General features: G+C 41.6%; 1 protein-coding gene across 1 annotated transcript in view; it reads left to right on the top strand.

Annotated features, from left to right (window-relative positions):
• Kif6 (kinesin family member 6) overlaps positions 1-26,299 on the top strand; it is a 287,668-nt gene that overhangs the window by 5,835 nt on the left and 255,534 nt on the right. The window contains exons 2-3 of the mRNA XM_035451464.1: positions 213-322; positions 5,702-5,776. Of these exons, the coding sequence (XP_035307355.1) occupies positions 213-322; positions 5,702-5,776 (185 nt within the window). The remainder of the gene's footprint in view (positions 1-212; positions 323-5,701; positions 5,777-26,299) is intronic.

The following is a 26,299-nucleotide window of genomic DNA, read 5'->3' as shown; positions in this document are numbered from 1 at the left end:
TAATACAAGCATCATTTAGGTTTTAACTCTTGTTTTGTTCTATGTATTTGTATGAGCCTACTAACAGTTCAAAGAAAATTTTACATATTATACTGTGCTATGACATTTTGTCATAAAATCACAGGTTTTGTACCATTACAATGCTAATTGATTCAGGTCAGAGGCCATGCTGGAATTTTACCATTTATATCTACCTGTTCTTATATTTGCAGATTTATTCTATAGATGAAGATGAAAAATTAACACCTAGCTTGGAAATTCTCTTACCCCGAGATCTGGCAGATGGATTTGTGAACAATAAGCGAGAAAACTACAGGTTTAAGTAAGCTTTGTGTCCCTCCTTTTTGTTTACTAAGCAAGTTTCAGTTTCTGTTGCCCCATTTCTGTGGCAAGCGTAATATGGCCACCTCTGGTGGTACATAGTGCTCAAGGTCATTATTGTACCCAAGGTTAAAAGGTAGGTTTCTGTGTTTGAGATTATATTCCTGGTCTGGAGAGATGGCTCTGACCATAAAGTAGTTGCCTTCCAAGCCAGAGGACCTGAGTTCAGATCCCTCGAACCCATGTGGAAGATGGACACAGTAATGCACCCTGAGATACCAGTAAGAGTAAGATGGAAGGCAGAGAGAGATGGAGCCCTGTGAGCCCATGAACCATCCAGCCTGGCAAAGCTGCAGGCCAACGAGAGCTCCATTCTCAGACAGAAGTTGGAATGAACCCTGAGAATGGACATGTGAAGCTGCCCTTTGACTTCCACAAACATATTGTGAACAAATGCACCCCACTACACACAAATATGCACATAGACACCACACATAGATAATAAAGAAGTAACATGGTTATAGTACCAGAGTCCAGCTTCAGTGTTAAGATTATCTTGCTCTACTTATTATGGATCAGTCCCTCATGAAGTCCACGAATGTGTAGATGCTATTAAAGGTGAGATGTTATGGTCCAGTCTCTGTGTTACTTAGGTGGGCTTTGTTTGTGACTTGAACGATACACAGGTCTCAGGTGCACAGGTCCATATTCAGTACCTATGATGTCCTGTGGGCCATCCACTTGACTCACCTCTGTCTGGAAACAAGGTACTCTGTAATGTATCCATTTATTCTGAGGATTCAATATGAAAAAAAAATGAAGAGAATATAAAATATCTCAGGAACTTTTTTTCTTGTTGATCCCATATCACAATGACAAAAATTTGAGTATATCGGTTAAATATATTATTCTAATTAATTTCCCAGGCTCCCTTTTTCTTCTGTTTTGAACTGTGGCTGGAGCACTTTAGATAACATGTATGGGTAGTTTTGTATTTCTCTTAGGCAATGCATTCTTTACTGGTAACCTGAGAGATGAGAGGTGCAGGCCATAGGGACAGGAAAAACAAAGTCCTCAAGATAGAAGAGTGCTTGTCTGTTTGAGGAAAGAAAGGGGACCATGAGTCCTACAGAGCAAGCAAGGGACAGATGGGAGAAGACAGGGAAGTGGAGTGCTGAGAAATGTCCATTGTTTCCTACTCTGCATCCATGGGTCTTACCAACCTAGGTAGTAAACAGAATTAAAACTGTCTGAACTGAACACACACACACACACACACACACACACACACACACACACACACAGGTTCTTTTGTCATCTTTCCATAAACAACATGGCATAAAGCTATTCACATGACATTTGCACTGCATTAGGCGTTATGAGAAATCTGTAGAATATATGGAGAGAGGAGCATGAACTGTGTGCAAATGCTGTTGTATGATGTAAGAGGTCTGCACACATGCAGACGTGGGTCTGAGGATACCAGGCTCTATTCTAATTGGATTCTAATTTGGAAGCCAGAGATGTCAGAGTTTGCCAATGAACTTATTACAGAGTAAAATAGAAAGAGGGGGACCAAGGAGGCTAGGGAGTTTGGGACCGAGCATTTAGAAGGATGGGGTTGCCATCTTATGGGGTGAAGAAGATTTCAAAAGAGGCTTCAGACTAGAAGATTAGACTGTGTGCAGTTGAAATGGGCTTCAGGCAAAGGCCACACAGCATCCTTATGAATGAAAGTACATCTTGGTCTTCGGGAATCCCACGTTCTGCCTTGGTGTGTTATTGATGGGCATGAGGTTCCCCAGTCACTTCTTATCTCCATGGCCTCAAATTCATCAGAGTTTGGACTGAACTTAATGTAGCTGTTCTGAATTCTAGGATTCTCCTTTGTTCTTCAGAAGACATCTGGTCAAAGTTCCTGTCCATATTGTAACTCTGTTGTGAAAGTGAAATGTTTGGAGATATTTGGTGCTCAATGCACAATTACCAATTAACTATAAACGTTCATCTTGAAGTTTTCATTCTGAGGTATGGAGATAATAGAACTATCTGGATTGTTTCTTGCTCCACTATTCTTTTAAAGACCAGAAGATATAATTTTAAAATGATTTAATGGGTGTAAAGGTCCTTTAAGTTTTTAAAATTATGTGTACATGCATATGAGCACTGTATTAGGTATTGTGAGAAATCTATATACAGGGGCCCACAGAGGCTAGAAAAGAGCATCAAATCCCCTGGAGTTGGACTCACAAGTGGTTGCAAGGTGCCCTATGTGGTGCTGGAAACCGTCCAAAATAACACAAGAGTCTTATATTAATTACAATACTGTTGGCCAATGACTAGGATTTCTTATCTGATAGTTCAGTCTTAATTATCAACCATAATCATAAGACTTACCTTATGGAGGACGCCGGCAGAATGTGTCCTGTCTTGCTGGGATCACATGGCTTCCTCTTCCTCCTGCTCTCTGCTCTGAAGCTGCCTGCTATGTCACTTCCTGCCTGTATCACAAGACTTCTTTTTACTACATTTCCCAGAATCCTCCTTCTCTCCTAGTCTCACCTAACTTGCTCCCCTATTGGCCAGCAGTGCTTTATTTATCAACTAATAAGACAAACACATACACAGAAGAACTTCCCCCATCACTCTGTAAGAGCAGCAAGTGTTCTCAGCCTCTCAACCTTGATGGCTGAGCCATCTCTCTAACCAGAGGGTATCATGCCTCTCTCCCAAGGAATTCAATATGTTTTACAGGTATTGTTCTGAAATTGTATTTCAGTCATGGCAGAGTACCTAGCATTTGGGAAGCAGTTGATATGTATTTTGGAAATACATAAGTCAGTAAGTAGATAGGCTGACAAAAATTAACTTTCTACAAGGAACCTTTCAGAATATATTCTCTATGTGACTCAGTGCCATCTTGAAAGTGCCTGGCACCTCTTGATGTTCCAGTAATAGGTGTCATTCCTAGTACTCAGGGAAGCAGGGTGGGGAATGTCATATTGCCTCAAGGTCACCACCAACCAGGTGAGAGAAGCCAGCAGGCCCTGTTCATAGGCAGCTTCCCAGAGCCCCTCCTGGACTATGCTCCTTAGAGCACCCTCATGCATGGTGGCTGTGTGCTCTGTGGACTTCTGTGCCATGCTGGTGTTCAGATCTAAGGCTGTGGTTTACCTATAGGCTTGAAGGAGTGATCCAGGCCCACCAACAGCAATGCTACCTCCTCATATCGACTTTGCTTCCTAAGTCCTTAGACTACTGGTTCTCAGCCTATGGATTGTGACCCCCATGAGGATGAATGACCCTTTTACAGAGGTTGCCTGAGACCACCAGAAAACACATATATTTACATTCCAATTCATAACAGTAGCAAAATTATAGTTATGAAATAGCAACAAAATCATTTTAGGGTTGGGGGTCACCACAGCATTAGGAAGATTGAGAATTGTTGCCTTAGACTGTCTCACCATTTGCTCATTTCAAATGAAGGTTGGTAAGCCCTAGGGGTCCTTGGAAGTTGATATTGGTCTGTGATGATAAATTTCTTTCTGTTTTATATTTCTAATCTAACTCTGGGCATCCATCTGTACTCCCCAGCAGTAAAACTGTCTTATAAGTCCCCTGCAGTCTCGCTACTTCAGTTAGCTGTAGCCAGCTGACTTGTGTGGTAGGCAGGCATGCTGACCAGAGATCCAAAGCCACCATGAAAGCTGCTTAAGATGCCCTCAAAAGTTTCAGGGCATCTGAAACTTTTAAAGACTGTACCTGCTCCACCTTTATTTTGAAAATGTAAGGTGCTGGCAAGAGATCTTAGTTGTCAAAGTACTTACTTTACAAGCAAGATAACCTGTGTTCGACCCCAGATGGGAGGGCAAGCCTCTAAACCCAGAGCAGGGGCTTTGTGGCCAGCCGGCCTAGCCCGCTAGGTGAACTCCAGGCCACTGAGAGACCCTGTCTTCAAAACAAAAGGTGGATGAAACCCAAGGAAAGAGTGCACATCACGCATGTGTGCAGAGAGAAGGGAGAGGGGGAAGGAGGAGGAAAGAGAGGGAGAGAAGGAGAGGGAGAAAGAGAGAGAGAGAGTTAAATATATGGAAAACATAAAAACAGGCCAGTCAGTGCTCTGTGGAACATCCTCCTTTATGATGTTTCAGTGGGTGCTGAACTTGCTACAGGAGAAGAGATTGTCTCACCCGAGTGTCCTGCTGTGCTGGTAATCCTGTACCAAACTTAAGGGTGATTCTGCAAGGAGGATGGAACTGCCACTCTGCCACCTCCCAGAACTCCCTTCCCTGCCGCTCTGATGAAGACCTGGCTTTGCAGGACAGAGCTGTCTTTTCTGACTTTTGAATCATGGGCAAGGAAACGAGATAACAGCACCCAAACTGGCATCGCTATCATAGAAGGAGGCTTGTAATGCCTGGGCAATAAACTTCAGTTCAGATGCTCACATCCAGGGATTGCACAGTCCACACTTGCTGTCTTTCCTCACAGGGCAGGCATTAGAAGCCCAGGGGCCTTTTACATCCTCTTCTTGGGTTCCCAACTCATGCATTTCTAGAGGTTTGACTCTGATACTAGCCACAGACACTGTCCTATTATGGAATATTTGTTCAACTAGGCAAAGATGTGTTACGCTTGCTTATGCTGCATTTGTTTAACTATTAGAAGATGTGTTGCTGTTTTACCCTGCCTAAGGCACCTGATTGGTCTAATAAAAAGCTGAATAGCCAATAGCTAGGCAGCAGAGACATAGGCAGGGGTGGCAGGCAAAGAAAATCAGTAAGTAGGAGGAGGAATCTAGGCTTGAGAGAAAAGGAGGGAGAAAGAGGAGATGCCTGGGGCCAGCTGGCCAGATGGCCCGCAGCCAGGAAGCCATGGAAGGAGCAGGGAAGTAGGGCATACAGAAGGAAAGGTAAAGAACCCCAAGGGAAAAAATAGATGAAGAGAAACAGGGCTAACCAAGTTATAAGAGCTAGAAATAAATATAAACTAAGGCTAAGTATTCTTATCTAATACGAAGTCTCCATGTCCTGATGAAGGGGCTGGCCGTCCAAGAAAGCCTGCTGCACTGTCCCTCTTGAGAGCTAGAAACACACAGTTTATTATGTGGTTCAAAGCTGGTGTGATTGTTTTCAGAGGGGAACAATTGTACAGATCTTGTCAAAGCCATATTGTTCACTCACCATTTGTGAGCAAGATTACAATGTCACAGTGTGGGGGCGATGACAGGGCAAACATTGTGTTAGGTTAGCTAAGCCCAGTGATGTCAGCCTGGGGTCATTTACAAACCTGTTCATGAAAACAAGATTCATTAATCCAGTAGTATTTGAAGGTGTAGCTTTGAGATTTTCACATTTTCACCATTTTCACATTGCAGATTTCAAAGGATATTTGACCAAGATGCAAAGCAAGAGATCATTTTTGAAATCATTGCCAAACCAGTTGCTGAGAGGTAGGACTTCCTAGACGCTGTCAGTGGGTTTGTGGCTTTTTGTCTTGTCTTCAGTCCTCGGGGAATTGTGGTCATTTGCTTCCATGTATCAATCACACACTCTAGCTTCAGGGCATGAAACAACAGTGATGGCATTAATTATTCATATCAATAGCTGCTTGTTTGGACTCAGCTTATGAACCTCCAAGCAAACCAGAGATACAGAAGGAACAGCTCTTCTCAGTCTCATTTAAAAGGTCCAGTGTGGGAGGGAGTGATGACTCCATGGCAAGGAGAACACACTGCATTTGCAGAGACCAGGGTTCAGTCCCCAGGACCCACATGGCAGCTCACAACCTCCTATAACTCTAGCCCTGGGGTCCTAACACCCTCTTCTAGCTTCCAAGGTCACCTACACACCTGTGTACATACTAACATGCAGACACATACACATAAACATATAAAGAAATCCTGTAAGAGGTTCCATAAACCAAGGATTATGTAGGCTGGCACTGTTCAAGGTGGTATAGCTACTGGTGTTAGAAATCAAGATGGTTTTCTATGTGTGTGGTTGTACTTATCAGTGCTTGAGAATGTGGAAACTAGAGGTCACTGAAGGTCAATATGGAGATGTCTATCTCAATGGTTTCTCTGCCTTATTTTGTAAGATAGAGTCTCTTACTGAACTTGAAGTTCACCATTTCAGCCAGAATGGCTTGTCAGTGAGTACCCAGAAGCTGCCTGTTTCATTTACAGAGATGGGGTGAAAGCATTCACAGTGATGGGGTGAAAGCATTCACAGTGATGGGGTGAAAGCATACACGCCATGCCAGGCTTTTTCCCTGAGTGCTGGGAATCTGAGTCCAGTCCTCATTCTTACATGGCAAACAAGCACTTTACCACAGTCATTTCCATGGCCCCTCAGTATTTCAAACAAATGACTAGATGGACAAAGAATAAAAGATGACACTCAAGAAGCCTAATGATGGTTGGCTCTGCCATACCTCAGTGACCTGTCAAAGCTTGGCCCTTTCTGTGTAGAGCCATATGTTACAGTGTACCCAACAGTCCCAGGCTGGTGACCATAAAGAATGAAATATGCCTGATGGTGCTGGGGAGTCAAACGCAAATATATTGATGTGTCTTGGCAAAGTTTTCTTGGATCTTGGTCAGTGGTTCTCAACATGTGGGTGGCAACCCCTTTGGCAAACTTCTATTTCCAAAGTATTTACATTATGATTCATAATTGTAGCAAAGTTACAGTTAGGAAGTAGCATGGAAATAGTGTTATAGTTGGGGGTCACCACACCATGAGGAACTGTATTAAAGGGTTGCAGCATTAGGAAGGTTGGGAACCACTTGTCTAGACAGGCACAGCCCTTGGCAAACACCTTGTCCTTTGTGAAGAATCTCACTGGGAGCTACTGCCAATGAGGTTGCTGTCTGACCCTGAAGCCATTAGAATGGTTCCATACCCATCCATCTTTACAGCTAAGATAAAAAATATCTCTTCTAAATGAGCCAATTTTCTCATCTACTGGTTCATGTCACTTTCTGTGGACAGTGGGAGAAACCTATTGTTGCTCCTTGTCCCTCACACTCTTCGATCTTGCCTTAAGTAAGCTCTTTCTATCCCATACCATCTTCTTCATTGATAAAATACAGACACATAGGCTTTAAGTATTTCTTATATAACCATAGTCATGAAACATTTCTTTGTATTAAATCCAGGTTACCCCAGTCAGACATCAAACTAGGCTGGAATTACATTCCTTTCAATAATTGTTGGATTAGCTTATTTTTCAAGTGATAGTCTTGCATTTAATTGTAAAAAGTTGTATATGTGTTTGTGTGTGGGTACAGTATGTAGATACCTACAGAGGATAGAAGTGGCCATTGGGTTCCCTGAAACTGGAGGTCCAGATGGTTATGGACTATGGTGTAGGTGCTGGGACCCAAACCCAGCTCCTCTGCAAGAGCAGGAAGTGCTCCTGGCCATTGAGTCATCTCTCCAGTCTCCAGTCTTCGTGTTGTATTTGGAAACTTCTTCGCTCATCCATGGAAGGAAACTTGTCTTCCTCCTTTACTGACTCCCCCGTCTCCACTCCCCACTTGGAGCCTCAGCTTTTGTTTCTCTCAAATCTGTATCTGAAGATGATGCATTCACAGATGACTCCAAGATATCTTTAGCCATTCCAGTTTGTCTTACTGTCCTTCCAAAGAATGATATATAGTGAAGGCCAACAGAAGCAAGGCCTTCTGGGAGCTCTTTCCTGCACAGGAGGCCAGTGATGGACAACAGCTGGCAAGACTTTGACTCTAGTGCTGGGATTTGTAACTGACTGTCAATAGCACAGCCATACTTAAGACATACATTAAATGTTTGGGGTGTGACTGGGTACACCAGTGAGTTTGTTCAGTTCTTTGTCACTTGCAGATCCAAACATCTTCACCTGGAACATGAGTTTGCTTGACAGGATTTCTGTCCTCTGTGAATTTTGGGCTTCCCTTTTATCCCAACCCTTGAGTTCTGGGTCAGAATTTACAGCACATTCTTCAATAAATAGCAAACAGATTTACTTAGGGCTGTCAAATAGCAGTGAGATTCATTTATGTGTACACCTGAGTGCTTTGACAACTTCAGAGCACTGTCCTGTGGAGAATCTCTCTCAGCTAATGAAGGAATCTTGTAGTCTCAGATGGTGCTTTGGGTGGGAAACCAGGACACTGGGCATTTGATGGACTTTTGCTTGACCACATAGTTATGAAGCTGTGGCTGTAAGACGAGAGTCTACCTCTCCCTGTGATCTGACCTTTGTGTTGCTTTAATCACTCTTAGCATCTGACACCCTTACTAACCTCATGGATGCCATTCAGGGTACCTAGAGGTCATTTTGTCCCACCTCATCCCACTTCCCTCTCATCATCATTCAACCATGTCACTCAAATCCTTGCTCTTGTAAGACCCTTGAGAAAGGGCAGACTAAAATATGCATTTATCTGGAGCAGTCTTATGGGGGTGGGGAAGCAAATTTCCCTGTAACTTCCATTTCCTGGATTTTCCTTCCTGAGATCCTCTTGTCTACAGTCTCTGATGGCTCCATAGCTCACTCATATGCAACCAAAGTTAGTGCATGCAAATGTTAGTTCTTTCTTTTGCCCTTAAAATGTATACTCGCAGAAGAAAATAATTTACATATAAATTAAACTTTAGCCATCATTCAGTGAAATTAATCAATCAATTGATTGATTAGTTAATAATTCATTTTGAGACTGAGTCTCATTATACAGCCCTGGCTGTCCTGGAACTCTCTCTATGGACTAGGCTGGTCTCAAACTCAGAGATCTTCCTGCCTCTGCCTCCTGAGTACTGGGAATAAAGGTATACCTGGCACCATTCAGTAATTGTTAGCAAAGTGCTAATGTGTCAGGCCCGGACTACAATCCTAGCTCTTGGAAGGCTGAGGCAGGAGTTCAGTAATTGAAGGCCGGTGTGATCTATGGGATCGAGACATAGACATATATAGATAATTAAAAAGAAAAAGTAAAATCTTACAACAGTAACAAGCCTCTGTTCATGTCACCTTCCTAAGGAGGCACACCCTGACCACCCTTGTAAAAACTGCATGCCCTCCCCACTGCCTGATGTCTGTTTTATCCATGGCTCTTGTCATCTGGAATGTCCTTTCTTTGTACAGTGTCTGTTACTGTCTGTTGCCTCCTCTGCTCTGCCCCCCTGTGATTTCCAGGCATCTATTGCCATCACCTCAGTGGGTATCCAGCAAGCATCTGTGGAATTAGTGATGTCTGAAACTGTTAGATAAACACAGTTTCTAGTCTAGCCCAAATTGTACATAAATAGCAATGAAAGGCAAATCACATTATTGATTCTTTAAAATGTTCACAGTTAGCGCTTTTGTGTTTTACTTGTTTTACTCAACAGAAATCCCCATTGTGGAATCATGCACTCACCCTGTGCTCATTGGGATGTTTTGACATTGTTGCATGTTTTGAGCCATAAAGCACTTTCAGAATGCTGAAAACAGGTTAAACAAACCTCCCAGTGACTTAATTCATACTCACCTGTTGAGAATATTTATTTCTAGGCTTCAGAGGGGGCTCAGTGGTTAAGAGCACTTGATGTTCTTGTAGAGAACTAAAATTCATTTCCCGAATCAGCATGGCATCTCACAACTGCTTCTGATTCCTGCTCTGGGGATCCTGTGCCCTCTTCTGGCCTCTTTGGACATTGCACCCGTATGCACATACACAGATACACAGGCCTACACACAATTAAAAGTACATATTTATTTTATTTAAAGGACATTTATCTCTTCTGAGGCCCCATTTTGCTTCCATATTAGTGTTAACAAGTACAGTGTGGTTTTGCTGGACTGTTCTCACTTCTCCAACTTTGGGTCCCCAGATGGTTGGGTTAGACTTATTTTCCTGGACATTTTGTGTTAAGGATTTGCTGGCCTTAACATTTTCTTTGGTTGATGACTCTATTTGCTCTAGTGTATCAATGTGTTAGGTTTATTTTCATTTGTAACTAAGTACCCTCAATACGTGGCTCTTCAGAGGTTCATACACATAGTCACTAACAGGTGTTTACTCCCAGGCAGTGGAATTCAGCCCATCAGCATTTGCTTTTTTCTCTGATGTAATTTGGTGTTACTTTATCATCAACAAGTTTTCTTTACCTTAGGACAAAAATCGGATCATTATTTTAAATAGGAAAAATCTTTTGTATACCAGCCCCGCCCCCCAAACTGTGGGATGTTGATATAATTCAGTGGGAGAACATTTGACTATTGTGTATGAAGCCCTAAATTCAATTCCCAGCAACACACACACACACACACACACACACACACACACACACACACACACGAACCTGTTATGTACTTTAACTATATAGACTTGCATTTGTATATGTGTGTGTATGTGTGCATTTGTATATGTGTGTTCGTATATATGTGGGTGTGGGTATATGTGTATGTCTCTCTGTGTGTGAGTGTGTGCAGGGTGTGTATGATGTAATGCATTTGTATGTGTTGCTGTATGTACACTAGTATGTGAGGGTACCCATGAATGTGGGGTTAGAGTGTGACATTTGGTGTCTTCCTTTTGCTCTCCACATTGCTTTTGAGATGGAAATTTTCACTGGACCCATAGCTAACCTACTGGCTAGACAAGCAGGCCAGAATGCTCAAGCTATCCTCCTGCCTCAACTCTACCCAGCACTAGGATTACGGGCACACACCTTCATGCCTGGCTGTTTACATGGATGCCGTGCGTCTAAACTTAGGTTACATAATTCTAGGTCACCCTGGTCCATAAAGACCCTGTTTCAAAAACCCAACTGTTGCTAATGACAATAATAATAATAATAATGATAGAAGCTGAATGACTGCAGGAGAAGGGACCTCTGTGCAGTTAGGCCTGTGCTTCCTTTTGATAGGCAGGACATAGACAACGTCAGAGGCCCATCTCTCCAACACATGTGATTTCGTCAAGCTGACAGTTTGCCATTACATTGAGATTGAGAGTAAGTATGGACCTTTAAACCCCTCACAGTGAGTGGCATCTGCCAGTGGCCAGAAGGCTCCCCATATCCAGTTGCTCTGAGACTCAGTTACATCCCACACTGACGGTCTTTGTCACTGACTTTGTCTGGAAGGCATGAGATCAGAAAGACCCTCACCCTCTGCCCTCTAAACATGTGCCTGTCCCTCCCCTGCTTGCCTGTCCTTCCTCTTCTGTCCCGAAGGCTCTTACCTACATTTACTGAGGCACCTTCTGCCTTTAATGCTGTTTGCCTCTTTCAAACTTGCCTGTTCAGGCTCAAGTCCAACTGGGATTGTAAGACTGAGTAAGCAGTAGCATAGGAGGGTGAATTGCACACCACAATATACAAAAAATTCCTCAGTGTGACTTATAGTGGGAGATTTCAACACTGCACTCTCACCACTGGACAGGAACACAAGACAGAAACTTAACAAAGATACAAAAGAACTAATAGAAGTTATGGCGCAGTTGGACTTAACAGATATCTATAGAACATTCCATCCAAATACAAAACAATTTACCTTCTTCTCAGCGCCACATGGAACCTTCTCTAAAATCGACCACATACTTGGCAACATAGCAAACCTCAGCAGGTACAAAAAAAAAAAAAAAAAAAAAGAAATAATCCCCTGTGTCTTATCAGACCATCACACTTTAAAATTAGAATTTAACAACAACACGAACTACAGAAAACCTACAAACTCATGGAAATTAAGTAACACCCAATTGCACAATTCATGGGTCCAGGAAGAAGCAAAAAAAAAGAAATTGAAGATTTCCTAGAATTCAATGAGAATGCGGACACAACATATCCAAGCCTATGGTATACTTTGAAAGCAGTGCTAAGAGGAAAGTTCATAGCGCTAAATGACCACATGAAGAAACAGGAGAATAATCACACTAGAGAATCAACAGCACAACTGAAAGCTTTAGAAAACAAAGAAGCCGAGAAGCAAGTGCTCTACAGTCCTGAGGCATCTCTCTCTCCAGCTCCTGACCTAGAACTCTTAATCCTCTTGTTCTGCTTCTACCTCCTAATTGTTGAGATTTGTGATATATCCACCCAATCCAGCCTGCACCCTACATGGCTCCTAAAAGCTAGGTGGTCACTGCTATATAAGTCTCCTGTACATGGTCAAAATTCCTCTACTGTCCTGAAGCCTTCCTATACCAATATAACTATTTCCACCATTCAATTGTGATCTCCGTCTTTTATTTTTAATTCAATTAGGCCTGAATTAGTCTCAAATTGTGGGTCTAATCTAATAGCCACAGAATAATTTTGGATCACACTCTTTTATGCCATTTTTGTGTTTCTTAAAATAGAGATCCATTGCTTCCAAAAAAAAAAAAAGAAAAAGAAAAAAGAAAACAAAGAAGCCAATATAACCCAGAGGAGCAGATGCCAGGAAATAATCAAATTGAGGGCTGAAATCAATAAAATGGAAACTAGGAGAACAATACAAAGAATCAATATAACAAAAAGTTGGTTCTTCGAGAAAATCAACAAGATAGAAAAACTTTTATCCAAACTTACCAAACAACAAATAGTGAACATGCAAATTAATAAATTCAGGAATGAAAAGGGAAACCTAACAACAGACACAGAGGAAATCCAGAGAATGATCAGGTCATACTTTGAAAACCTATATTCCTCAAAATTTGAGAATCTAAAGGAAATGGACAATTTTCTGGACAGTTTTCACTTACCAAAACTAAATCAAGAACAGTTAAGCAACTTAAATAGACCTATAACCCCTATTGAAATACAAGCAGTCATCAAAAGTTTCCCAACCAAAAAAAGCCCAGGGCCAGATGGCTTCACTGCAGAATTCTACCAGAAATTCAAAGTACAACTAATACCAATTCTCCTCAAAGTATTCCACACAATAGAAGCAGAATGGTCATTACCAAACTCTTTTTATGAGGCTTCAATAACCTTAATACCCAAGCCACACAAAGACACAACTAAGAAAGAGAACTACAGACCAATATCCCTCATGAACATTGATGCAAAAATTCTCAATAAAATATTGGCAAATCGAATCCAAGAACACAGCAGAGAAATTATCCACCATGATCAAGTAGACTTCATCTCAGGGATGCAAGGATGGTTCAACATATGAAAATCCATCAATGTAATCACCATATAAAGAGACTGAGGGGAAAAATCACATGATCATCTCACTAGATGCCTAAAAAGCCTTTGGCAAAATCCAACACCCCTTCATGATAAAGGTCTTGGAGAAATCAGGGATAACAAGAACATACCTCAACATAATAAAAGCAATATACAGCAAGCTGACAGCCAACATCAAATTAAATGGAGAGAAACTCAATGCAATTCCTCTAAAATCAGGAACAAGACAAGGCTGTCCACTCTCTCCATACCTCTTCAATATCATCCTTAAAGTTCTAGCTAGAACAGTAAGACAACAAAAAGGAGATCAAGGGAATACAAATCGGAAAGGAAGAAGTCAAACTCTCACTGTTTGCAGATGATATGATAGTCTACATAAGTGACCTGAAAAACTCTACCTGGGAACTCCTACAGCTGATAAACATCTTCAGCAAAGTGGCAGGATACAAGATTAACTCAAAAAAATCTGTAGTTCTACTATATACGGATGACACAGTGGTAGAGAAAGAAATCAGAGAAACATCACTCTTTATAATTGCCACAAACAACATAAAATACCTTGGAGTAACACTAACCAAAAAAGTGAAAGACCTGTACCATAAGAATTTTGAGTCTCTAAAGAAAGAAATTAAAAGAGATACCAGAAAATGGAAAGATCTCCCATGCTCTTGGATAGGCAGGATTAACATAGTAAAAATGGCAATCTTACCAAAAGCAATCTACAGATTCAATGCAATCCCCATCAAAATCCCAACAAAATTTTTCACTGACCTTGAAAGAACAATTCTCAACTTTATATGGAGAAACAAAAGACCCAGTATAGCCAAAACAACCCTGTACAATAGAGGAACTTCTGGAGGCATCACCATCCCTGACTTCAAGCTCTATTATAGAGCTATAGTCCTGAAAACAGTTTGGTATTGGCACAAAAATAGACAGGTAGACAAATGGAATAGAGTTGAAAACCCTGATATTAACCCACACACATTCGAACACATGACAAACAATCCAAATACATACGCTGGAACAAAGAGAACATCTTCAACAAATTCTTGCTGGCATAACTGGATGCAAACATGTAGAAGACTACAGCTAGACCCAAGCTTTTGCCCTGCACAAAACTTAAGTCAAAATGGATCAAAGACCTCAACATAAAACCAGCTACACTGAACCAACTAGAAGATAAAGTGGGAAATATCCTTGAATTAATTGGTACAAGAGACCGCTTCCTGAACATTACACCAGTAGCACAGACACTGAGATCAAAATTGATAAATGGGACCTCCTGAAACTGAGAAGCTTCTGTAAGGCAAAGGACAGTCAGGAGGACAAAATGGCAGCCCACAGACTGGGAAAAGATCTTCACCAACCCCACATCTGACAGAGGGCTGATCTCCAAAATATACAAAGAACTCAAGAAGCTAGTCTCCAAACACCAAACAATCCAATTAAAAAGTGGGGTACAGAACTAAATAGACAATTCTTAATAGAGGAATCTAAAATGGCTGAAAGACACATAAAAAAGTGTTCAACATCCTTAGTCATCAGGGAAATGCAAATCAAAACAACTCTGAGATACCATCTTACTCATGTCAGAATGGCCAAAATCAAAAACATCAATGACAGTTTATGCTGGAGAGGATGTGGAGAAAGGAGAACACTCCTCCACTGATGGTGGGAGTGTCAACTCGTACAGCCACTTTGGAAATCAGTATGGCGGTTGCTCAGAAAAATGGGAATGAGTCTACCACAAGATCCAGCAATTCCACTCCTAGGCATATCCCAAAAGAAGCACATTCTTACAACAAGGGCATCTATTCAACTATGTTCATAGCAGCATTATTTGTAACAGTCAGAAACTGAAAGCAGCCTAGATGCCCCTCAACCGAAGAATGGATGGAGAAAATGTGGTACATTTACACAATGGAGTACTACTCAGCAGAAAAAAAAAAAAACAATGGAATCTTGAAATTTGCAGGAAAATGGATGGAACTCAAAGAAACCATTCTGAGCTAGGTAACCCAATCACAAAAAGACAAACATGATATGTAGCACTCATATTCGGATTTTAGACATAGAGTAAGGGATTACCAGCCTACAATCCATACTGCCAGAGAAACTAGTAAACAAGGAGGACCCTAAAGAGACAAACTTTGTCCCCTGGAGAAGGGGAAAAGGTCACCATCCACTGAGCAAATTGAGAACATGGGAAGAGGGCAGAGGGAGCTTTGAGAGTGAGAAGGGAAGAAGAGGAAGGATGCAGAGGTCATGAGGGAGCAGAAAGGTTGAGTCAGGTGTAGATTAGAAAGAAGGACATATGATAGGTAGGGTTTTAGTTGGGGGTTGTAGGGGAGGAAGGGAGGGAGAAGGGAACTGGGATTGTCATGTTATTCAATCTTGTTTGTAATTCAAATATATGAAAAATAAAAAACAAAACAAAAAATTCCTCAGCTTGTATCTGAGATGCAAATTTAAATGGCCACCCTGCACTTTCCCCACCCTTGCCCTGTGATCTTGTCTGTATGTGTTTTGTTGTTAACATGCAAGTCTTTGTCAATGGACCAAGCTGTGCAGATAATGTCCTTGCTCCAAGGCTGCATTTCCCTTTGCCTGCAGCTTCTTCCATCGGTCCTCCTCTTGGTTTCCCAGCCCAACTGAGTATCCACCTCCCTCTCCATTCATCCCTGTCCCAGGCAGACAGGGTTTATGATTGTCACTCCGAGGTTAATTTGAGTCTTTACCCTCATCCTCAACTTTTAACCCAGAACTCCTCAAATTTGGGTGGAGACCTCATGCAAGGGCTATGAGGACTATGAGAGTTATGGGGAAACTGGCAACAGTAAAATATGGCTTAGTACATCACAACTAAAAGTTAGTTAATTCAAAATCAAGTGTTTAGTGATTCTGACATGTTTCTGGCAGCATTGGCCTGTGTTCATGATTTCACTGCAGCCACCATGTGCTGCATCCCAGGACTTCACTGCAGCCACCAGAGTCACATCCCAGGATCCACTGCAGCCACCAGAGTCACATCCCAGGATCCACTGCAGCCACCAGAGTCACATCGCAGGACTCCACTGCAGTCCTTGTATTGCAGCATGTGGCTTCTGTGCAGCCTTTGGTCTGATCTCCAAGAGTGAGCCCTCTACACTGTGTATGCCCTCAGGCCATTCATTGCCAACAAATGCTGAGACTGGAGAGTGTTGTAGGTTATGTGCAGTAATATTTTAACTAAGCATCAAAGCCTTCTGCTCTTATAAAAAACACAGTTTTCACTACTAAAAATGAAGCCTTTAAACCTTTCCCTGTTGTTATTCTTTGGCATGGAAATGAGCACTTGTGTGCTATTGAATTAGACTTGAGTTTCATAGAAGTAAGTCATTAAGTGAATTTTACCTAGGGATTAGGACCAAATTTCCCACAATTTCTAGACTGCCTCTAACCATACTTCTGCCATTTTGAACTGCATATTTATGCAGTGGTATCCTCAGCATTGATGGTTATCCAGTCAATTGATGTATTAAAAACCCTGAAAGCCACTGAAGATCTCTATCCTGAAGTGCCAGATACCCAGCCAAGATTTAATCATTATGTAAAATTACACAAGCACACGCTTTGCATTTGTATGCAAATATGATTTTGCCTTTAATAAATAGAAAAAAATGTATTGTTCAGAATACTTGTTCTTTTTAAAAGTTTATTTATTAGTTCTAGTTAGGGAACAAGCTTGTTTCACATGTAAGTCCCTTCTCCCTCTCCCTCTCCCTCTCCCTCCCCTCACCCCCATCCCTCCTCCCCCACCCACAGCCTACCCCCCACCCCATCCACCCACCACTCCCCAGGCAGGGTAGGGCCCTCAACGGGGGCTCTGCAAAGTCCACCAAATCTTCCTGTGCTGGGCCTGGGCCCTTCCCCATGTGTCCAGGGCCAGAGTGTATCCCTTCACGTGGGATGGGCTCTCAAAGTCCCTTCTTGCACCAGGGAAAAATACTAATCCACCACCAGAGGCTCCCTAGAGTGCAGAGGCCTCCTTATTGACATCCATGTTCAGGGTTCTGGATTAGTCTTGTACTGGCCTCCCAGACAGCATCTGGGTTCAATGTGCTCTCCCTTGTTCAGGCCAATTGTTCCTGTGGGTTTCTCCAACCTGGTACAGACCCCTTCACTCTTCATTCTTCCCTCTATTCAACTAAATTCCCGATTTCGGCTCAGTGTGTATCTGTGGATGTCTGTCTCTGCTTCCATCAGCCACTGGATGAGGGCTCTAGGATGGCATAAAGAGAAGTCATCAATCTCATTTTAGGGGAAGGGCTTTTAGGTTATCCTCTCCACCATTGCCTGGATTGTCAGATCGTGTCATCCTTATAGGTCTCTGGAGATCTCCCTGGTTCCAGATCTCTTCTCGGACCTATAGTGGCTCCCTCTGATATGGTATCTCTCATCCTGCTCTCTCTTCTATTCTTCCCCAACTCGATATTTCTGCCCCTCCATTTCCTCTCCTCTACTCTTTTTCTCTTGCTCTTATTGTAGCAGCTCCCTCCCCCCACCCTCATGATCCCAATTAGTTCAGGAGTTCATGCCATTCCATTCCTGGGGACCATTTATCCCTTAGAGTCCTTCATGTTTCCTAGTTTCTTTGGTGAAGAGGATTATAGGCTGGTAATCCTTTGCTCTATGTCTAAAATTCATATATTAATGAGTCCATACCATGTTTGTCTTTTTGTGACTGGGTTACCTCACTCAGGATGGTTTCTTCTAGTTCCATCCATTTGCCTGCGAATTTCAAGATTCCATTGCTTTTTTCTGCTGAGTAGTACTCCATTGTATGAATGTACCACTGTAGGGGAAGCTGTAGCCACGCCTTCTTAGGGGCTGGCTACAGGTGTGCCTGACCATGCTTGTGAGGGTGTGGTCAGAGTGACTTAGTGACTGCGTTTGTGCTTTCAGTTTCTCTTTGCTTCTTGCTGTACAGGCTGCTGACCCACCGGCTGGCTAGGTTGCTCTGTAAGTAAGGCTTTTCCCTATTAAATACCCTTATATTTCTACCTGACTCCGTATTGGTAATTTCCCACTATATACCACATTTCCTCAATCCAACCTAGTTGAGGGGCATCTAGGTTGCTTCCAGGTTCTGGCTATTACAAACAATGCTGCTATGAACATGGTTGAACATATGTCCTTGTTGTATGAACATGCACTATTTGGGTATATAGCCAAGAGAGGAATGGCTGGATCTTGAGGTAGACTGATTCCCATTTTTCTGAGCAACCGTCATACTGATTTCCAGAGTGGTCTTACAACTTCGCACTTCCACCAGCAATGGAGGAGTGTTCCTTTTTCTTCACATCCTCTCCAGCATAGATTGTCATTGGTGTTTTTTATTTTAGCCATTCTGACAGGTGTGAGGTGGTATCTCAGAGTTGTTTTGAGTTGCATTTCTCTGATGGCCAATGATTTTGAGCACTTTCTTAAGTGTCTTTCAGCCATTTCAGATTCCTCTGTTGAGAATTCTCTATTTAGTTCTGCACCCCACTTTTTAATTTCATTGTTTGGTGTTTTGGTGGCTAGCTTCTTGAGCTCCTTATATATTTTGGAAATCAGTCCTCTGTCAGATGTGGGATCGGTGAAGATCTTTTCCCATTCTGTGGGTGGTCATTTTGTCCTACTGACTGTTTCCTTTGCCTTGCAGAAGCTTCTCAGTTTCAGGAGGTCCCATTTATTAATTGCAGACCTCAATGTCTGTGCTACTGGTGTAACGTTCAGGAAGCAGTCTCCTGTGCCAATTTGTTCAAGGGTAATTCCCACTTTCTCTTCTAGAAGATTCAGTGTGGCTGGATCCATTTGCACTTAAGTTTTGTGCATGGTGACAGGATGGATCTATCTGCAATTTTCTGCATGTCCGAATCCAATTGTACCAGCACCATTTGTTGAAGATGCTATCTTTTTTCCATTGTATAGATTTAGCACCTTTGTCAAAAATAAGGTATTTGTAGGTACGTGGGTCAATACCAGGGTTTTCAATTCGATTTCATCTGTCTATCGGTCTATTTTTGTGCCAATACCAAGCTGTTTTCAGAACTAGGCTCTATAGTAGAGCTTGAAGTCCGGGATGGTGATGCCTCCAGAAGATCCTTTATTGTAAAGAGTTGTTTTGGCTATACTGGGTTTTTTATTTTTCCATATAAAGTTGAGTATTGTTCTTTCAATGTCTGTGAAAAATTGTGTTGGGATTTTGACGGGGATTGCATTGAATCTGTAGATTGCTTTTGGCAAGATTGCCATTTTTACTATCTTAATTCTAACTATCCAAGAGCACGGGAGATCTTTCCATTTTCTGGTTTCCTCGTTAATTTCTTTCTTTAAAGTCTCAAAGTTCTTATTGTACAGGTCTTTCACTTTTTTTTGGTTAGTGTTACCCCAAGATATTTTATGTTGCTTGTGGATATTGTGAAAGGTGATGTTTCCCTGATTTCTTTCTCATTGGATTTATCATCTGTATATAGTAGGGCTACTGATTTTTTTTGAGTTAATTTTGTATCCTGATACCTTGCTGAAGGTGTTTATCAGCCGTAGGAGTTCCCTGGTAGAGTTTTTCGGGTCACTAATGTAGACTATCATGTCGTCTGCAAATAGTGAAAGTTTGACTTCATCCTTTCCAATTTGTATCCCTTTGATCCCTTTTCTTGTCTTATTGCTCTAGCCAGAACTTCAAGTACAATATTGAAGAGATATGGAGAGAGTGGACAGCCTTGTCTTGTTCCTGATTTTAGAGGAAACGCTTTGAGTTTCTCTCCATTTAGTTTGATGTTGGCTATTGGTTTGGTGTATATTGCGTTTATCATGTTTAGATATGTTCCTGTTATTCCTGTTCTCTCCAAGATCTTTATCATGAAGGGATGTTGGATTTTGTCAAAGGCTTTTTCAGTGTCTAGTGAGATGATCATGTGGTTTTTCTTTTTCAGTTTGTTTATATGGTGGATTACATTGATGGATTTTCGTATGTTGAACCATCCTTGCATCCCTGGGATAAAGCCTACTTGATCATGGTGGATGATTTTTCTGATATGTTCTTGGATTTGGTTCGCCAATATTTTATTGAGTATCTTAGCATCGATGATCATGAGGGATATCAGTCTATAGTTCTCTTTTTTAGTTATATCTTTGTGTGGCTTGGGTATCAAAGTGATTGTAGCCTCGTAGAAAGAGTTTGGCAATATCCCATCTGCTTCTATTGTGCGGAACAGTTTGAGGAGTACTGGCATCAGCTCTTGTTTGAATTTCTTGGTTGAATTCTGCAGTGAAGCTATCTGGCCCTGGGCTTTTTTTGGTTGGGAGGCTTTTGATGACTGCTTCTATTTCATTAGGGGTTATAGGTCGATTTAACTGCTTATCTGATCTTGATTTAATTTTGGTAAGTGATATTTATCCAGAAAGCTGTCCATTTCCTTTAGATGTTCCAATTTTGTGGAGTACAGGTTTTCCAAGTATGACCTGAAGATTCTCTGGATTTCTTCAGTGTCCGTTGTTATATCCCCCTTTTCATTTCTGATTTTGTTAATTAGCTTGCTCTCTCTCTGCCTTTTGGTTAGTTTGGCTAGAGGTTTGTCTATCTTATTGATCTTCTCAAAAAACCAACTCTTTGTTGCATTGATTCTTTGTACTGTTTTCCTAGTTTCTACTTTGTTGATTTCGGCTCTCAGATTGATTATTTCCTGGTGTCTACTTCTCCTTGGTGTGTTTGCTTCTTTCTGCTATAAAGCTTTCAGTTGTTCTGTCTATTCTCTAATGTGAATTTCCTCCAGTTTCTTCATATGGGCACTTAGTGCTATGAACTTCCCTATTAGCACTGCTTTCAGAGTGTCCCATAAGTTTCGGTTTGTTGTGTCTACATTCTCATTAAATTCTAGGAAGTCTTTCATTTCTTTTTTTTATTTCTTCCTCAACCCAGGAATGGTGCAATTGGGTGTTATTCATTTTCCACTCGAATATAGGTTTTCTGCAATTTGTATTGCTGTTGAATTCTAGCTTTAATGCATGGTGGTCTGATAAGATACAGGGGGTTATTTCAATTCTTTTGTAACTGTGGAGGTTTGCTTTGCTGCCAACTATGTGGTCAATTTTTGAGAAGGTTCCATGTGGCGCTGAGAAGAAGCTATATTCTTTTGTGTTTGGATGGAATGTTCTATAGATATCTGTTAAACCCATAACTTCTGTCAGATCATTTGTTTCTTTGTTAAGTTTCTGTCTGGTGGTCCTGTATAGTGGTGTAAGGGGGGGTGTTGAAGTCTCCTACTATAAGTGTGTGTGGTTTTATGTGTGGTTTGAGCTTTAGTAATGTTTCTTTTACAAATGTGGGTGCTTTCGTATTTGGGGCATAAATGTTCAGGATTGAGATTTCATCTTGATGGACTTTTCCTGTGATGAGTATGAAATGCCCTTCTTCATCTCTTTGGATTGCTTTTAGTTTGAAGTCTAATTTGTTAGATATTAGGATTGCTACACCAGCTTGTTTCTGGAGCCCATTTGATTGGAAATTTTTTTCCCATCCTTTTACTCTGAGGTATCGCCTGTCTTTGAAATTGAGGTGTGTTTCTTGTAAACAGCAGAAGGATGGATTCTGTTTTCGTATCCATTCTGTTAGCCTATATCTTTTTATGGGTAAGTTAAGACCATTGACATTTAGGGATATTAATGTCCATTGTTCATTGGTTCTTCTTTGTTTTGGATTTATTGTTGGTGTGGGTTTCACCTTCCTGTTTCTTTTTGTGTTTGGTAAAATTAGATTATCTATTCCCAGTGTTTTGTGAGTGTAGTTATGTTCATTGGGTTGGAGTTTTCCTTCCAGAACCTTCTGTAGTGCTGGATTTGTGGATATGTATTGTTTAAGTCTGTTTTTGTCATGGAATATCTTGTTTTCTCCTTCTATAGTGATTGAAAGTTTTGCTGGGTACAGTAGTCTGGGTTGACATCCATGCTCCCTTAGTGCTTGTAGGGTATCTATCCAAGACCTTCTGGCTTTCAGAGTTTCCATTGAGAAGTTGGGTGTGATTCTGATTGGTTTGCCTTTATATGTTACTTGGCCTTTTTCCTTTGCTGCTCTTAATATTTTCTCTTTATTCTGTAGATTTGGAGTTTTGATTATTATGTGTCGGGGGGAATTCTTTTTGTGGTCCAGTCTGTTTGGTGTCCTGTAAGCTTCTTGTACTTTCATAGGCATATCCTTCTGTAGGTTGGGGAAGTTTTCTTCTATGATTTTGTTGAATATGTTTTCTGTACCTTTGAGCAGTGTTTCTTTACCTTCTTCTACACCTATTATTCTTAGGTGTAGCACTCCTTTTACAGTGCTTTTTACACTTTTTACAGTGCTTTTACAGCACTCCTTTTACACTTTTTACAGTGTCCCATATATCTTGGATATTTTGTGTTAGGGATTTGTTGGACTTGAGGTTTTCCTTGGTTGATGAATGTATATCCTCTAGCGAGTCTTCAATAGCTGAGATTCTCTCTTCCATCTCTTGAATTCTATTGGTTATACTCACATCTTTAGTTCCTGATCGTTTATCCAGCCTTTCCATTTCCAGCATCGCCTCATTCTGTGTTTTCTTTATTGTGTTTATTTCAGCTTTCATGCTTTGAACTGTTTCAAGAACTTCCTTCACTTGTTTGGATGTTTTTTCTTGGGTTCCTTTAGATTCTTTAAGAGATTTGTTTATTTCTTGAATTTTTTGGTTTGTCTTTTCCTCCATTTTGTGTAATTTTTTGTTTGCTTTTTCTTCTATTTCTTTAAGGGATTTTCTTGTTTCCTCTTTAAAGGTCTCTATCATCTTGCTGAGATAATTTTTGAGGTCCATCTCATCTTCATGCTCTGTATTGGGCTTTTCAGATCTTGCTGGAGTGGAGTCCCTAGATTCTGGTGGTGTCATATTGGTCTTTCTTTTGTTGAGTGAAATCTTATTCTGTCTTCTTCCCATATCTTCTTTTAGTGGGTACAGGTGGGGTCTCTCTATCTCCTCTTGTGACCCAGTGGTGTGTGGGGGCCAGGAATTCAATGTCCACAACTCTGGATGGTCTTGCATCTCCTGGTAGTCTCCTCACTCATTGTGGATCAGTTGGTGGAAAGAGATGGAAGAGTGGGGTGTTTCCAGATTCAGGGAGTTCCTCCTTGTCTGTGCGTGTCTACCCCAAGCAGGTGGGCGCAGGCCTGGGATGGTCGGGGTGAGTGATGGTTTGGGTGGGGGTTGGGTAAGGGCAGAGGCTCACTCACCTCATTCCTGGGTCGGTTGGCGGAAAGGGATGGAAGAGTAGGCTGCTACCAGATTCAGGGAGCACGGAGGTCCTCCCCTCCTGGGCTTGTCTACCCCAAGAAGGCAGGCACAGGCGGGGTGGGGGGTGGTCGGGGTGAGTGATGGTTTGGGTGGGGGTTTGGTAAGGGCAGAGGCTCACTCACCTCGTTCCTGGGTCGGTCGGTGGAAAGGGATGGAAGAGTGGAGTGCTACCAGATTCAGGGAGCAGGGAGCTCCTCCCTGCCTGGGTGTGTCTACCCCAAGCCGGCAGGTGCAGGCAGGGGCGGGGGTGGTAGAGGTGAGTGATGTTTTGGGTGGGAGTTGGGTAAGGGCAGAGGCTCACTCACCTAGTTCCTGGGTCGGTCGGCGGAAAGGGCCAGAATACTTGTTCTTAATTTAGTTTCTGGAGGCTGTCATGGTGGCTCAGCAGGTAAAGGTGCTTGCCAAGCAAACCTGGCGGCCAGGCCAGCATTGATCCTTGGATCCATCTATGGAAAGAGAGAATTGACTCCATGAAGTTGCCTTCTGATTTTCACATTCAGGCCACACACACACACAGACACACACACTATGAGCATAAAAACAATAGTAATAAAATGAGTTATCAGTAAATACTTCATTTTATACTTATTAGCTTAAAATAGTATTTTGTTAATTCTTTGATTTTTCTTTTATTGAAAATAGAATTTACCACACAATATATTCTGATACAGTTTCTTCTCCCCCGGTATTTTGTCAGTTCTTTGAGAATTTTATGCAGTCTATTTTGTCATATTTGTTCCTTCTCCCCAACTCCTTCCGTAACCACCCTCTCCACCCTCAACTCCATCTTACTTAACTTCAAATGTTCTTTTCTGTAAAAGCCCATGGATTCCAGTTTGTGCTGCCTATATAACCTGTACAAACTCCACAGATCAAAAGGAGTCATGAGTGGAAATGTTTAAGAAGTCCAGATCTGGAAGCTGGGAGGTGGTGGTGCTCACCTATAATCCTAGCCCTCAGGAGGCAGAGGCAGGCAGATCTCTGTGAGTTTGAGACCAGCCTGGTCTACATAGTGAGTTCCAGGATAGCCTCCAAAGCCTCAGAGAAGCCCTGTCTCAAAAAACCAAAAGAAAGAAAAAAAGAGAAAAAGAAAGGAAAAATAAGTCCAGATCTGACCAATCATGTGTTCTGGTGGCTCTCCCCTCGCCATGCAGTTTCTCTGGCTTTGCCATCTTTTCTGTCCTTCTCCTTTCTTCTGTCCTGCTGTCCTTCTGTTCCTGGCTCTCCCGCACATTTGTGATGCTTGAGCATTCTGTGTTCTGTACTGGTTACATCAATTTTTCCTTCACAGAGTGCAGTACCAGCCCTCACCCAAAGGCTTTCCAGAATGGAGCTTTGCTTGTTTCTCTGAAGCTGGTACCATCACTTTATGTGAGGGTTTACCTTGTTTTCATAACACACACCCTTCAGTATGAAATCATACTAGACACTCCTTTTAGTATGCTCTGGGCTTTGTCCTCATGGTTTTTCATTGGTGTTTGCCATAATGTCTTCTTTTTTATTTCTAATTTTAATAATCTGGGTCTTCTCTTTCTCTTGGTTAATTTGGCTAAGAATTTGTCAGTCTTATTTATCTTTTCAAAGAACCAACCATTGCATCAATTCTTTGTTTTATTGTCTTGTGTGGGGTTTTGTTGATCTTATGTTTTTTTTTTAACTTAGTCTTTACATTCCAATCCAAGTTCCTCTTCCCTCCTTTCTGCCCACTCCCTCCACTCCCCCCTCTTCCCATCTGCTCCACAGAGAGGGTAAGGCCTCCTCTAGGAAGTCTACTATATCTGTCCCATCATCTTGTTGAGGCAGGACCAAGGCACCACTCCATATAGAGGTATTGCTCTATATAGAATGGGCTCCAGTGAGTCAGTTTGTGCATTAATGCTAGGTCTTGGACCCAATGCCAGTGGCCTCATATATTTGTCCCAGTCACACCATTGTCACCTATATTAAGGGAGTCTAGTTTAATCTTATGCAGATTCCCCATTTGTCAGACCTGATTGGTTCAGCTGATTCTGTGGGTTTCCCTTCATGGTCTTGACTTGTGTGCAAATCTATTTCCCACTTTCTCTTCTATGAAGTTCAGTGTGGATGGATTTATATTGAGGTCTTTGATCCATTTCGATTTGGGTTTTGTGCATGGCAATAGATCTATTTGCATTCTTCTACATGGTGAGAGCCAGTTATGACAGCACCATTTGTTGAATATATTTTCTATTTTCTATTTTTAGCTTCTTTGTCAAAAATAAGGTGTTCATAGGTGTGTAGGTTGATATCAGGGTCTTCAATTCAATTCCATTGGTCCACCTGTCTGTTTTTATGCCAATACCAAGCTGTTTTCATTACTATAGTTCTATAATAGAGATTGAAGTCTGGGATGGTAATGCCCCCAGATGATCCTTTATTGTACAGGATTTGTTTAGCTATCCTGTTTTTTTTTTTTTTTCCCACATGAAGTTGGGTATTGTTCTTTCAAGGTCTGTGAAGAGTTGTTCTGGGATTTTGATGAGAATT

Source organism: Cricetulus griseus (genome assembly GCF_003668045.3).
Source record: "Cricetulus griseus strain 17A/GY chromosome 1 unlocalized genomic scaffold, alternate assembly CriGri-PICRH-1.0 chr1_0, whole genome shotgun sequence".
NCBI lineage: Eukaryota > Metazoa > Chordata > Mammalia > Rodentia > Cricetidae > Cricetulus > Cricetulus griseus.
This window is presented reverse-complemented; position numbering and strand designations above follow the sequence as displayed.